At 38.6% G+C, this 16,539-nt stretch overlaps 1 protein-coding gene across 5 annotated transcripts in view; it reads right to left on the minus strand.

The window, feature by feature from the left end:
- The window catches only part of LOC100881458 (uncharacterized), a 374,378-nt gene that overhangs the window by 58,479 nt on the left and 299,360 nt on the right, over positions 1-16,539 (minus strand). For 3 of the 5 annotated variants that reach the window (XM_012280661.2, XM_012280662.2, XM_076535500.1), the window contains one exon: positions 6,973-7,020. The exons of the other annotated variants lie outside the window; for them this stretch is intronic. In XM_012280661.2, the coding sequence (XP_012136051.1) occupies positions 6,973-7,020 (48 nt within the window). The remainder of the gene's footprint in view (positions 1-6,972; positions 7,021-16,539) is intronic. 5 annotated transcript variants of the gene reach the window in all.

Raw genomic sequence — 16,539 nt, forward strand, 5'->3', positions numbered from 1 at the left:
GAACACGCGATTACGTCACCGGTTGCTCAAGAAACACCTGTCCCAAATTAAATGTACAATGTATCCGCGTACAAGTTGCGAACAACGCGTGAAACATCGACGCTTAATCGAACAGGATTATCGACGGGGGATTTTTTAAAATGGCGATCGTTCACAAGTCAGAAAAGAGCCGGTCGAAGGAGACGTGACGCAACGTCGTGGGGAGGAGGCTCGTTCGCTTCGAGCCGCGGGGCTAACCTCGGCTATTATGCAAATTAATGTTAATTAAAATCAAACAGAGATCCTCCCAGTTCGCCGTAGTCTCGAATCTGCTGCGTGTTTGCGCGTGTAAAGGATCGAAAGGATCGCGAACGTCGAGGAAAGTCTACGATCGTCTTAATTTGTTCGAATGCTGTAACACGTAAAGATCGAACTAGAAAACTATGTTCGAGATTTGACAATTTGTTAATTGAGAAATCAGAGATTTCACTGATAAAAATTTGTAGGTCTCACTAAAGGTTACGACACGACACTTATTAGTTAGAGGCACATCCACATTTAGTAAAGCAATTTGATTATAGTAACAAGTTAATTTACACGAATCTGCATGATCAAATTGAAATCATTGTTAAAAGACTAGTCCTTGTTAAAAAAGTAGAGACAGAGATATTATCAAAAGGAATAATCAATAATAGAAAATGAATTTGAGAAGAGACCACGAGCTCGTTATCAGAGAAGCAGCAGATTGCTACTTCCTCCTAGCGAAACTAGCTCGAGTGCAAAGGGGGTTAATTACATCGTCGAAAAGTACAGGTAGAACGATCTCGCGAGATTACGGTCCCGACTTTCCTCTTTCTTTTCTCCGAAGAACAATAATGATCGAGTGTAGCTAGCGGAATCATCTCGTCCAATGAAATTCCGTTTGTTCGTCGATCGTGGGTGCCCGATCTCGGCTCGAAGATGAATGCAAACTCGCAGGTGATCCGTGCCGTGTCGTGTCGTGTCGGCGTCGAAGAGGAGAGCGAAAGAGAGCGGCACAGAGAGAAAGAAGGAGAGCGAGCCGAGGGAAAAATCGGCGTCGCAATCTACATACATCGCGGGGTCACATTAGAAGTAACGAGAAAGCGGGTCGGGAGCCACGCGCAATTTACGAGCAATAAGCGAGCCTCCAGATCTCTGAGCCAGAAGAGCGGAGAGACGTCGTTAGGATTGGAATATGCACGGCCACGACCTCGGTGAGCCCGCCTAGGTTCACCTTTCCTCGACAACTTCTCATCCGTGCCTCGACCCACTCTCTTCAAGTGCACCTTCACCGATACATGTGCAACGCCGCGCTCGACTTCTTCAGGAGGAAGAGGATGCATCGTAATACTCCGTTGCTCGCGTAGGAGTCGATGTAAATGCGAAGACAAAAGACCTCGTGCGGTTAGATGCGATTAATGCGGGCCCCATCGTTGCGCGGAATCTTTCTACCTGTCCCATCGTGTACCGGAAAGTTCTGTTAAGCATTCGCGAATCACGTTCAAACGTTCTGCTGTTTTAGTATAATTGAATCATACCGCTACGATACGCTTGCATGCTGTACTCCATAGCTACCTTCAATGCACTCTTACATGCGTTACCATATTTCGACACTTCTATCTATTCTAATTTTACAATTTTCCGACACTTCCACATTTCTCAAAACTTCAATTTGGAAATTTATCTTCAGATTCCTAAATTTTGGTATTTATAAATTTCGAAATTCTCAAGTTCTTCGAATTTTTTAATGTTAAGTTTCTGACTCACTAAGTTATAAAATCCATGGATTCTTATACTCCCAAATTAAAGAACTCCTTGATTTTCAGGGCTTTTTAAGTTCCTATATTTTACCTTGTTTAAAGTAACGTTCCGTTTAAATACTTGTGTTTAGTATATGTTAACTAACATAAATTTGATGGAATACAAGATCGTGCAAAGTGTCTGGAGCGTCCGGTAATTGGGACATATAGTACGAGGAAAAATAACGTGGTGTATGTGTTCGAGAAGGTAGATCGTCGGAATCACGAGAGAAGCGGTATGGCATCGCGGTCCACCGAACGAACGGCGACCTCATTGATACACGATGCACCGGAGTTCCTCGTCCCGGGTAAAAGATGCACCGAGCATCGTCGAGAAGCGCAGCGGACGAAGCGGTATCCGTGGAACGGCGACATGGAAATAGTCGCGATAAATCGCTCGCCACGAACTATTCCATTATAAAGGAGCATGCCCTCCGCAACATAGCCGCTCGCGACCGTTGCTTTGTGCACGGCGCACCTACCTGTACGTGCATCGGCTGCCGACAGAGCCGGCTTAGACTAACGACAATCGCGTCTAAAGGATTTCCCTGAAACTCAACCGCGAATCTTGACGTGTATCTCTCCCGACGCTTCCTCGAATGAATTTTCTGCGACCGGGGGGACTGGAAGCGGCAGCCCGCAACAACGTTTCCCAATTCCACGGAAGTTTTATGGAAACCATTTCTCCGGACGATTCTTCCGGGGATAACGTGTACGCTCGGGTACTTGCATTTCTGCGGACGGCGTAAACTTGCTAACCTTTCAACTTCCACATTTTTCCATTTGGGTCTTTGTAAATTTTTTAGTTTGACTTTCGAATTTTCGGAATACTCACACTACTTCTAAATTACGGTTATCAATTGTTAAACATCTGAACTTTTTAATCTGTTAGGAATCTGTAGAATACGAAGTTCGTGAAATTTTAGACTTCTTTTCAGGTTCTTAAGTTTCATATCTGCAAACCTCTAAATTTCATAGTTTTTAAAATTTGATGAACTTCTAGCTATGCAACTTTTCCAATTGTATCTTTGAACTTCACAAGTTTCCTAAGTACTAATTTAGACAAATCGAAAATGTACGGTTTCAATTAGAAACGTTTAATTAATTATTTGGAACGTATCTTTCTAAAGTAGCGTTCAAATTCCGAAATAAAGTATCTCGTTCGACCCAGGGCCATAGATCTCGTCTTGACGTTCGCGCGTAACGCAAGACGAGGGCGCACAGCGTGTACGAGACGCACGGACCGAATCGAACGAACCAGGCACGCCTGTTATTACTCCCGCAGATTGATGGAATCAAGCAACCAGTCATTTCGTGGTAGAATCAGTGAGAATTAATACCGGGCTATTAATTTCTCCCCGCTAGCGGCCGATCCGCGTACCCCAGAGGATCACGAGCGGAAAAGGCACGCATTCGATCCCTCTACGTGATTTAGACAACGTTTCAGTTTCTTTTTTTCTTTCTTCTTCTTCTTTTTATTCTTCTTCCTTGCTCGAACCGTCTTGAACTCTGTTACCTCGACTGCATCGATCGCTCTCTGATGAGAATCAGTCAGATTCATGGGCGCTTAGTGCGAATTGATGCACGAGCATTAATTACGCGATCGGGTTCTACGTTCCACGGTCTGGATCGAGGTTCCAGCACGGTGGTGGATCCTTAACCCCTGGGATTCGTGACGATTCATCAAGCATCACCGCGGGAGTGCGTACCAGAAGGGACGTCGATGGATCATCGTCCGCATTCTTCGACGCGAATATCGCAGACGATGGGAATTAAATGGCCGTGGGTAGACTTCAAGTTGTCAACTTACGGTGCCCAACGATAAATGGCATTTATGACGTTTCAAAGTACTTGAGCTCTGACGACACTTCGAGAAGTACACGATCTTTGGTCCACTAATTGAACTACCTTTGAGGTTTCAAAATATCAAATGTAACAGACAGTTTCTTCTTTTAAGTTGTAAAATTTGTTAAGATACTTTTCTTGAAGTCTGAGGTGAGGAATTAATGTGTATTTAATTGTTTGTTTCTTCATTTTTTATTCGGTTTTCAATTTCAAGTTATGGGTGCATTATAAAGTACAAGTGTACAAGTGCATACTTTCTTCTCCTTATTGCAGTTGGGGCAAATCTATATGCAAGTTTATGATCATGTAAAACGCATGAGAAAATTAAAATTTCACGTCATCGCAAGAAGAGAAAATCACTTATCGTCAAATAATCTCTAAAGACATTCAAAAACATGAATACGTCATAAATTACTCGTTGAAGTAACAATGAATATTTCTATTTCTCCAATCGTAATTGCTCTATCGTACAACTCTATACGCGAGTCTACGATTATCATGTAAAGTGGCTGAGGAAATTAAAATTCGATGTCATCGCGACAGGAACATGAATCGAGTACTCGAAGGAGAGTTCGCTGATTGTAGCCCCGCTCTCCTAATCGCATCGGTAATGATGCCGAGATTCTCGCGTTTAATATCATTGGCCGTTCAGCGACAATAAATATCAGTTTCCACTGGTCGGTCCGTAGCTCGGTTTTCAGTGTAAATGCAAAATCGCGCGTAATTTATGCTGGCAAGCAACACGCCTCGCTGGTCGAACCCCCGCGGCGAACTTCCAACGGCTTCATAAAGCCTTGTGCACGATTTGCAGCGAGCCGCAACCGCAGACGTGCCACCGCCGCAGTCACCACTCGTTTACACACGCACCCGATAACGTGCTGCTGGTGACCCAGGGATGCTTGTTTCTCAAACAAACCAACGTGTCTTCTACTTGCTTTAGCATTTAGTTATCTCCGAGGGTGGTTCTGCGGACAGAGATCTGCCTCGAACATAAACACGGTTAATTATTTAACCTTCATTAGAAATACACTCGATCAACTACACTTTAATTCTCGAGGCAATAATTATCTATTATTCAATTGCTTATTATAATCATTATTGATATGTGTAACTAATTGTATGTATTTTGGACAAAACTCTCAATGCTGACTCTTATTTAATGCTTCAAATCATACTTCCAATCCTGAACCCCTATTCACAATTGAAAATATCTGTCACATTTATGACAGTGCAACTGCAGTTTGATAGTATGATTCAGTTTAAAAAATGAAGTTCAATTTCGTTATAACTAGCTCATTTAATCTTTAATGGTATAATAAAAACTTTGTTTTGAGCGAATACAAAATTTCTTAAAATTATACTTGTATAATTGTACAGCGTTAAATTACGAATAAACGTAAGGAATAGATGTATTTATTTTCGTGTACCGTATCGAATTACGAAACGCTCCGATTCTCACAAAACCGTAGAATCCGTTCGACAAAACGTGGCAGCACGTAGTCGAAAAGTAAACGTTCACCAATCGATCGTGTAGAATCGAATCAAATTTATTCGGACCTTTTAACAACCTATACGCTAGAGACCGAATTGAAAGTCGAAACGCAACGAACGGGAAGATTGAACGGGACGATTATGTATTATAAATGAAGCCGAACCGATGAATAATCAGCATGGCGCGTGATATTAATACGAACATAAGGGGGTTCGTTTAATGTTTCTGAACGGAGTGGCGTAGCCAGCCACCGTGGCATTACACACTCTAATTGATTCCCAATTTCCTCTATCCGGAGGAATGATAAATTGGGCATAATGGCGTGCATTTTCCACGAATATACGCAATCATAGTTTCGCGGGCCGGTAATGGTCAATTACCGGGAACGTTGGAAAGGTAGCGGACCGTACGGGAACACACCAAATTGAGTGCCTATTGATCAAGAGAGCCTTTCCATCGCTCTCGATGCCTGCCTGCCACTGAATGAAATACTCACCGCGTGTCTAAGTGGAAGACTAATTGCGCGTGTTGTGGACAGGTGGAACCGTCATTCGTCCCGCGTCGCGACGCTAATGAACGGCTCCAACGCAAATTTAGAGTACAACCACTGCCCTTACCGACCTAATGCTTTTTAATATTTTACCCTCACATTTTCGTCGACACTGTATACACCGTTTCTCATTTTCTCACATTTACAATTCTTTTTGCATCCATTTCCATATCTGATTTTTTTCAACCATCGAGAGTGTAATTTATACTAAACGTATTAACATACGGTTTGGTGGATGTGAAACGTATATAAACATGCAACAATGTAATTATTAAAAGTACGCAAGTATTGAGTCCCCTAGAATTGTAACGAAAGAAAGGAATTCCGTATCTGGCAGGAGATCCCGAGTTGTTAATAAATTCGTCGGCCATTATTAGTGAGCTCGTGTTCCGTAGCCATTGTTCCCTCGTTAACGCGTCGTGACAAAGAATTTGTGTTCTCCACGAGGTTCTCACGTGCGGATAAACGCTGGAACAATCGTACGCGTTGAAATACAACAGGTTGTAACGGGGACGAATCGCATCGGCGGTGTAACGTGAAAACAGGAACTGTGGTCGCGCAGCCAATAACGCCTCCACGTGGTGGATCACTAAATAAGGCAGCCGGTCCAGCTCGAACGTGGGTCGTTCGGTGGTTTTACCGATTTTTCATCGAGCATCAAGATAAAAGTAGAAAATTGCTGGCCTCTGAGCCACACTATTCCCGCATTGTTCCCGTTATTATGGGAAATCGGTGTCGATCGAATCAATACGAGGTTATTAGGCTTTCCAATAAGAAAGTTTCCCTGCTATTTTCATGGAGGCGAGATTTCAGTCGACGAAACGAGAAATGGAAACTTTCATCGTTCTTATAATTTATTGTTCTTTTGTACGAATTCTTTTTTTTATAACTCATTTCTTCTTGTTTAGTAAGAGGTTAAGCTTGGGAAGTTAAGTTTAATGTCTTATATTGGTTAAGCATAATATCTTGTACTAGTTAAGTGATTTCAAGTTTGAGGTCATTTTTTGAAACATATTTTTTCTTATCTTTCATTACATCTATCGTTACGATAAAACTAATCATATGCAGTTCGATCACGTAACAGGTACAATTATTTAACAAATTGTGTAGGTTAACATTGGTTGGAGTTCAAATTTAATACGACAAAATATTTAGGTATAATATTAATAGAATAATTCAAACTTGACTGTGTTATTACAAATGTTCACTTTCATGATAATATGTTACTCCAACCTTAACCTCTGCAGCAGGAATCAAGTTCCTGAATATGCCTCATGCACACTTACCAGTCATCACTGTACTTAATGTTTCACCCATTATCAGCCAGAACTTACCTAAAACACACATCAAAATAACGTGTTAACCAAAACCATACTTATTCAATTCTTCAAATTTTTTTCAAAGTACAAGTCTTTAAAACTTATCACTATAATTCCTACAATAACATAAAATTGATTTAACAATGTAACAAGTGTTCGCTTTCACGATCGTTCGTTATCGCACGGTAAAAAATGGCGAATTGCACGATCAGATAGGTAAAGGTGAAAGGAGGAATTTCATCATTGTAATCGGTATGGTAGGTGAAATTTCTAGTCCCATGGATAAACCAGGCGTTATCGGATTCCCCAAACGATATCGTCCGCGAGTTATATCTATATTGACGATTATAATCGGGCCTGCATCGCGCTCTCCTCGCCTCGTTAGCGCCGAGCATATCGTCTTAACCAACGAGGTGTTTCCTTACTGCCTACCATCCAGATAGAGAATCTTCTTGTTCGGTCACTTGTTCTTCGCCGATTACATCGCTATGTAAATTTATCGTCGCTACGTGTGCGCGACTGCCCTTTTTCCCCTTTCTCGTTACGTGTTCGCTGCACGACCGCGACGATTACGTTGCCTCGTGTTCCTAACCTAACCCACCAAACGATTATTCCCGAACGAAGGGATGTTTCCTAATTCTACCGGAGAGCTTGTTGTCGCAGCTTGCTTCTGACTGCTGTGAAAATATCACGAAAACTCAATTATAATTATAATTAAGATTAAGAAAATGTGGTACTTCGAAAGAGACATAATTTCAAGTTTAATTTTCTTTTCAAATTTTGTGCGATTTCAAAAATATTTCCATAATTTTTTAAACTGATGTTTTCGCCCCTACTACCACATGTCAAAGTAAAAAGTGGTTTCATTAATAGATTGATAACGATATTACTTGAATAATATTACTTGTCTACACTATTACTTGAATAAGTACCCATACTATTAATTAAAATAAACACCTACACCACTATTTTCTACGAAATAGTATCTCCCCTCCGATACATTGTTTATAAATCAGTTTATCAAGCAGTGATAATAAATGTTATCCACGAAATCTTGGTGGATATTTTTCGCAGCAGGAACGATCGATTCCGTGAGGATACGCCATTACCCCGACTCCATGGCGCGGTAATTGCATGCCGGAGCTGGGCAACATAATCGTCCCGATTAATACTCGATCGATTAATTAAGCGGACCGATAGTCATCGTTCGCATGATGAATAGAGATTTGTTGTTCGTCGATGAAGGATGTTCAGCAGCCCAACGTCGATACGTGCGTGCAAACGTGCGAGTTCGCGAATCGACCCATTAATTATGATAATTGATTCGTGTAGCTCGGTGTTCGTCGAACGAAAACTCGAACGGTATCGTGGGAGAACAGGCTGCATCCGTTGACTCACATAAATTTTTATCTTCAACATTAATTCTCTGAATAATATTAATTCTTTATACCTGGTCAAAAACTGTTAAATTCACGTCAAATATTTATGAATACACGTAATTTATGAACACTCGTGAAATCATTGTATAGCATACATAGTCTTGATCATCGAATCAGGACCACATATAAAAATCTCACTTGTATGGCTATAATGTAATGTCATATATGAAAAATTGTCTAATTTTAAAAACGTACAATTTTTATTGTAAAATCTTGAAAATTTATAGCGGTCCTAAACCAGGGACTAAATATGAACGAGCGATGTAGAGAGATATGGGTGCAGAAGAGTGAGTTTTACAATGTCAGTAACTTTTAAGAAGCAAGCTTTTGAAGAAAAAGTGTAGCATTCGAGCGAAGGACACGAAGCATGGAGGCACGCGGAAAAGAAGCAAGGATAGGTGGATTTCAGCACGGTGTAATCAATACGCATCGAGGCGTAGAAAAACACTACAAAGCGCGGCTCACGGTCGATTACTCGATCCACCAGGTGAATCAACGCTTTAATAAATGATCATTCCTATTATGAGGATGGACAGCGAGCGAATAGCTCGACAACCTCGATCTTCTGGAAAAGGGAAAGTCGGCCTAGGCCGGATCACCCGTAAAGACGAAGATTCTTCGTGACGGCCTCGTAGAACTTCCATCGTGTCGTACGATTAAATCGACAGTCATACCGGAACACTGGCTGGCTATCTGGCAATTTTTTTGTCCTTAAGATTTACTGCTCCTTTAATGCTCGGACTCCGCGGAATGTCTCATACATTGTATCATCGTGTTTGAAAAGGTTAAACAAATCGCTGGAATGAATCAGACGTCCGAATACATTCTTGTCACGGTACTGTTGTACGCGTTTTTATTCGGATCTCAGCAGTCGAGAATTATTACGTTTATCAATTAACATTTGGAGGATGGACAGGTATTTCATATCCTTCGAATAGATTCTCTGTTGATAGTGTGGAAAAATTATGGTACAATTATGGAGGATTATTTACTGAAATTCAGAGGATGTGGCGGTAGGAGTCAGTAGTTGGCGATAATTTCTGGATATATATTTTGTCATATTTTTATTTTGCTTAGAACGATTCAAAAGTATGTGTGAAATTGTGAAACTGACAATTGAAGAGGATTATTAAAAAATAAGAAAACACTCTGATTCTCTGAAGTTACTACAAAATTATTCCCAGCAATATATTAATACGTCTCACATCCCTAAATCCATATATCCTCGTATTCACATATCCCTATATCTCCAAATTCCTAGATGCCCATATCCCTGTATTTCCAAACCTGTATATCTCCAAATATCTACTCTCCCCAATCTCCACATCTCAAAGTCAGTAAAAAATTTTCTAAATCTAAAAATCTCTCAAATCTCTAAATCCCCAAATCCATATATCTCCATCTCTGTACCACAAATACATAAATTTCCAAATTCCTATAATACTAAAACCCCAACAAATCCTCAAATCTCTAAATCCGCAGAAGATATTAGATATAACGTTTCGCTAACAAGACGAGTAAACTGTTATTAAAGTATACGATATTATGTACAGCCGTTTCCACGTAATAAGGATATTAGTAAAATTTACTTTACCGAGCATTTATCCTCCGCGGAGTATCATTATCAACAAAGATCCACGCCTATACAGCTCACCAGGTATCTCGTGAATAAATCGGCGTTTCAACTGAAACGTAGAATCATATTTACGAGCCACGAATAGCGTCTAATTATAATGTTCAACGAGCAAAGCCACGATTCTACCGAGAGACTTTGCACCGGATAAAAAGAAATGTTGGACGGGGGCGTTGACACCCACACTGGATGGACAATGAAACGTGCAAGAGATCATCGGCTTCCACGCCCAGACAGATATCTCTGCTTTCGTCTCTCTTTTGTCTTGGAACACGCGAGTCTAGTCAATTAAAAGCCTATCCGCTCGTCCGAATTTATTTTTTTCCTTTCTTTGTTTAAGCGATTTCTATCGGAACTGTTCTTCTCGAATTTATGTTATTGCTTCATCAAGACGTTACTTCGTTAGCAATGTTCTATATTAGTTTATAATAGTATTGTTCTGTTTTATTAAATTTTTCGATTGACATGAATGCTATTAAATTATAGGTATAAGTAGCTAATAAATTTTTAAACTTTTAAAATTTTCGTGACATATTTTGAGAAGAAGGTTTTACTGTTAAGAGGATACTGTACGTTGCACCGCTCCCATAGCAGAAAATCCTGGATTTCGAGCTGAAATTATTATAATGAACTGATGGTTCTTAATTAGGGCATTCGCAGAAGCAAATTGTATTAAACGTTTCAGAAGAACAAAATGAACGTACGATTTCTATATCTCGGAGATTTGAAAGGGTTAATTGGTACAGCGACATTACGATTACATAACCAGTTTACGAGATCATTTACGACCCATTACATGTAACGATGAACACTGCTATCTGAAATTTAATTAACAGTTTTACGATGTACGGACATAAAAAAATAAACATTATCACCAGTGATCTAATAGTACCAGAAAATTTCACAAAAAGTGAACATCAGCTACGTAACGTTATAATCAATATTTCTATCACAATTACGTTTAATTACGCTCAGTCGTTAAATACCTTGATGCCGTTATCATAATTAGAGCAATTAACGCAGGGAACACGTAGAATGTGGTTGTTGAATGAATTCTTGGATTAAACAAACATTTTCTCGTGAATTGTGACGGAATGGGTGTTACTTTTGCACCGACGTATATCACTAATACGACGTTAATTGCGAGCCAACGATTGTCTAGTTTAATGAGAATCGCATCCTTCCCGCGACTAGCATAGAAAGGTGCACCAATTACGATTGTCTCTCGAGTTGCGGTTAACTGATTTGGAAAGATTTATCTTTAATTAGTTCGATTCAAAGCGGGATCGCGTTACGCGCACTCCGGAGAAACCAACATGGAAACACGGTACCCATAGAAACCTTTCTAGGGTTACAGTTATTCCGATTTAAGTTAGATTCATACCACAAAAATTTTTGAGTAACGTTACTACACATATTTCGGATCTGACTCCGCTGATATTTATTGAAAAAATTTTCAAATTTTGTATTACAAACCATAGTTATATTAAATATCAAATTTGGTAGAAAACATAAAAAAATATGCAGAATAAAAACTACACTTTATGATGTGCAAATGGGGATACGTTTTATAATGATTTTGTATATGACACTAATTAATTTTTGACAAAGTCGTACATCAGAAACCAGCGTGTAAAATAGTGCAACATGTACATATTTATTTAACACATTTCATCCATGTCATCATTTAAAAATAATAAATATGAAATTAAAATGATTTGTTATTATATAAGGTTTCCTGTAAGCAATGTTGAAATGAGTGAGTCAAATCCATGCAATTGTACATCATTCATAGATAACTTGCAATTAAACATCGACTTGTCAGCAGCAACAACACGTAACTGTTTTGAGGTTAGGTTACCAAACCTTTCATACCATGAAACGCTTTTCTCAAAATATTGAAAGTACGAATAAATTTGCGTTATATTTAAAGCACTGTCTTTTAGTAATATAATAAATACTGCAAGATCCGTGTCACAAATTGAATACGGTTAAGTAAGAGAAAGAAATAAAATGATATGACAGACACACAGTAAAAATGAACGTGTAAAATTCAAAATCCGTTCCCTTTTTTGATTTTTACAATTTACATCTCAATAAATCGAAGTAAAAGGAAGAAAAGAATGCTGAATCACTGACCCGCTTCATCCTTTAAGGAAGTTGAATCCCGAATTTCACGGACATTTTATGCTACTGCTTTCTAAAGGAGAGTCTTCCTTAATTCAGTCCACCTCCTCTTCCTCCGTAGGCGTCGCATTGGCTCGGTAATTTAAACCTTTAATACTGAATTAATGCACGATATTTATTCGATCTCGGTGCGCATCGAATGATTTATGTTCGCCTCGAGTGAAATACAAACCCTGGAAACAGCGTTTATCGCCTTACTTCCATACAATATACACAGAAACGATACCGATCAAAAATATTCGATGTTTGCGACACGTATAAATTTTACACGAGATATGATACACGCATTAGAAAGTTGAAATTGAATTTGTAGGAATACAGATAAAATATCGGTATTTTGATATTTTGGATCCTTGTCTTAGGAGACTGTAAATTATCACTAATAGAAATTTGGGAATTTGTAATTGTGCAAATTGTCACATTTATAAATCCCTAGAGTTATAACTCTTCAGATAGTACCTGAAGATACTATGTGTGATCATATGTGATCATATTCAGATAGTAAGGTACTAAAAATTGTTTTTAATACATAAACTAAATCTAGAATCCCCAATTCCTAAATCAGAACTTTTAGCAAATTACCTGATCACATAAATAAAATTCCACTCTCGAAGATTTCTGTATTTATGTCAAACCTAATGTTATTAACTACTGATGTTATCACAAGAATCAGATGTACTGAATTGTACGTAATTGGACTGAATCATATCAACACATAATCTCATCTTATTCCCGTATCTCTTACAAAACGTTTAAAAATTAATTGTATCATATTACACCGAGTTACCGTAACGGTAATGAATCTCAGTTAGAAAGTCGAGTAATGAAGTTTCTTCCCTGGCTGGAAAAATGGACATCGTTTGATAAACATTATCCCGATGGACAAAAAGCACAGGAGGAAAAAAAGGGTAAAGAGATTTGCTCCGGGATGCAGTAACGTAAAGGACCGTCTGCTAAATGACGGTATCAGAGGAAATCAAATCAGCAGACTCCTGGGGCGAAACGAGCCGTTTCTCTGCACTTCTAGCCATCAGCCAGGATCGCGATTTTCATGGCGATGATCACGTACCATACGATCGTCGGTTTCTCTCGCGGGAATCGCGTGCTTCATCGCGAAACAACACAAATCATCGCATTTCCGGGTGGTAATATCAATTTTCACCTTGCGTCATCGAAGGAGTGCACCTTTAAAGTTCAACTCGTAATACCAAAAACTAACAATTGATGGTCGCGAACTTCTTGGAATCTGTGACCTTTGTCATTTCATTTGTCTCTTTATATCACCACGTTGACAATACTTTATCTTAGGAAACTTGCTGTGAAATTATTTTTAAGAATTTTTAGATAGAAGTGGGTTTAAAATATATATTGTTATTTGTATTAATAATGCAGCATTCATATGTGTTGCTGTGTATGTGGAAGTATACGTAAATGTATATGTGGATGCATATGTGGACGTGTATATAGATGATGCATATATGCATAGATGTATATGTATGTGTAGATGTGTGTGGATGTATATGCAGACATGTATGTAGATGCATATGTAGATGCATATGTAGATACACATGTATGTGTAGATGTGTATATGGATGTATATGTAGACATGTATGTAGATGCATATATAGATACACATGTATGTGTAGATGTGTATATGGATGTATGTATATGTAGACGTGTATGTAGATGCATATGCAGATGTACACATATGTGTGCATACACATATTGTATAAGTATTAATATGTTAAATCCCTTACTATGATATATGTATGTTTAATATAAACTCAAAAATTGAAAGTGTTCAGATTCTATCTATTATAAATGTTCAAAACACAAAAAATTTTTCAAAATAAATTTTCTCAAACTATTTTCCAGAAGCAGCCCACCTAACCTTACCATATAATATACGTGAATATTTCTCAAAATCTCATCGATCCAAGGGACTTGTCAGGATCGATGCTTCGTAGCAAAACGTTAGGTCAAAGATCTCGCGGAAAATCGCAAATTTGATCGCGTCTGAACGCGGAAAGTATCGGTTAGGAACAGGACGAGGGACGTTGATGAACGGCCAATCGGAATTTGCGAGGCGCTCAAAAATCGCGCGATGTATAATTGCAAAATATACGCGGCTCGCAGCACGTATCCGCGCGTTGCATATTTTCGCGACGAAAGCGATTATTTCTTAATTAGCCAGAGACTCGGCGAGTGGCAGCTGGAACGGAGACAGCTAGATGGACGTCGTGATCACTGCGTTAAACGCGTTAAAAGCGGGAACATTAATAGGAAGGGAAAACGAAACAACGGTGATAAATATGCATCTTTAAGTTTTTCATTTTTTTCGTCATTTCCTTTACGTCAAGTCTGTAAAGTGTGCAGATAACTAATCGGGTAAAACGACGAGATGCGAATGATCTCTTATTTATTTGTCATCGGAGTAAAAATGCCACTTGATAAATAAAACGATTAACGGCTTAATACTTGCGAAACTGGTTTCATTTCAATTGTTGGCAGAAGGATAAAAAATTGTTTATAATTGCATTATGTACAAATTGTACAATTAAACAATTTGATGGTATATGTATGGTTAGGTTAAGTATTATTAGTAATTATTATTACCGATATTATTAGTACTTATTATCACTCTTGATAACAATAACCACTACCATTATTAGTAATAAAAATTATTATTTACTTAACAAACTTTGCAATGTAGTACTAATATTTCGGAGTTCCGTAGAGTTCATTCATCACCCGAAAATAAAAGCTCGTAAATTTTGAACGAACCCGGTTTTGAACTTGCAGATGGATGGTTATTCGAGTGTTGGCGAAGTAGATTTGCGCGGTCAAAAAGCCGGTGTCAAACCGCGATCGTTTTCAAACGGCGTCAGGCAATACGAACGAAAGAACAATAAAGCTACTTGAAAATTGGCGGCAGCCGGTGCTGGAAGTGGTGTCGAGGATTTTATGTACAAGCGTTCAAGCGACTGTAAAAGGCAAAAGCGATGATACCCATCCAGCCTAGCCTCATCCAACTCTGCGTGCATGCAGACTAGGTTAACCCTTTGACCCCGGCTTACGATCTGTGCGTCCAACGACGTTGCTCGAAACTTTCGCATAAGCTTTTACACTTACGCCGTTCTCTGTTTCTTCCTCTTCTCTTTCTCTCTGCTTTGTCTCTTTTTTTACCTATCTAGTCCTATTCGTTCTTTTATTGACCACTTTTGCTTCTATATCTGCGCTTCTTCGCTAACGTAGAAGAATATTCTTGGGAAACGGTGGAACAGGTGTTCGAATGATTCTGGATGATGGAGGAATTGTTTAGAGTATTGTGGTGTAACTGCAAAATTCGCTATATGAGATATGCCTTTATAAATTCGAGTGATTTACAAGCTTGATAGAGGGTTGCGATTTGGCATGGTTTGTCAGTGGATATTTTTATGTGTTATCTGTGATATCATTTTGCTGTCGAGTGACGATTTAATTGTGTACTAGACTCTTATATAAATTCGGGTAATTTATGAGTTTGATGGAGCCTGGAATGTGATATGGGTTAACAGTACTTATTTTACATGTTGACATCTGTAGATATTTTAGTATCACACGATAATTTAATTTGGTAGAAATTTAATATATCGTCCTTTCCCTGTGGACTTTTATATAGAAATTTATGAATTCAATAATTAAATCTATTAAATGTATATATTGTCAACAATTAGCGTTTTAATATGTCTTCCAACAAATGTCTATCCCCATCGCGGCAGTAAACGTGTTAATAGCGTTAATTTAAACGTGGAGTTGCGACTATGAAGCACCCCATGAATTATGGACAAGAATGGCCGTCAGTTACTGTGGAAACAATTAGTGCCTAAGTAAGTCTGGAGTACGACTATATTTTTATCGGACGGAAGAGAGGATACAGAATTTAAAAGAGGGCTTCCAATGATCAATAAACCATTAAATTATTTAGTAAAATTCGTGAAGCGAAATTTAGGGATTTGAGAATTCGGGGACATGGAAAGATGAGAATTTTGAAATTTAGAGATTTGGGATGTGGAGTTATAGAAATTTGAGAACTTAAAAAGTTAAGAATGTAGAAATCCAGACATCTGCAAGTTTAGAAATGTAGAACTTTTGAAACTGGGAAACCTGAGAACCTGAGAACTTGCAAATTCAATAATTTTAATTTTTGAATCTGGGAATTCAGAAAACTAGGAAGCTTCAAGAATCACTAAATCTTATAATTCTGAAGTTTACATATTTAGTGATTCGTAAATT

This window comes from Megachile rotundata, chromosome 1 (genome assembly GCF_050947335.1).
Source record: "Megachile rotundata isolate GNS110a chromosome 1, iyMegRotu1, whole genome shotgun sequence".
Lineage (NCBI taxonomy): Eukaryota > Metazoa > Arthropoda > Insecta > Hymenoptera > Megachilidae > Megachile > Megachile rotundata.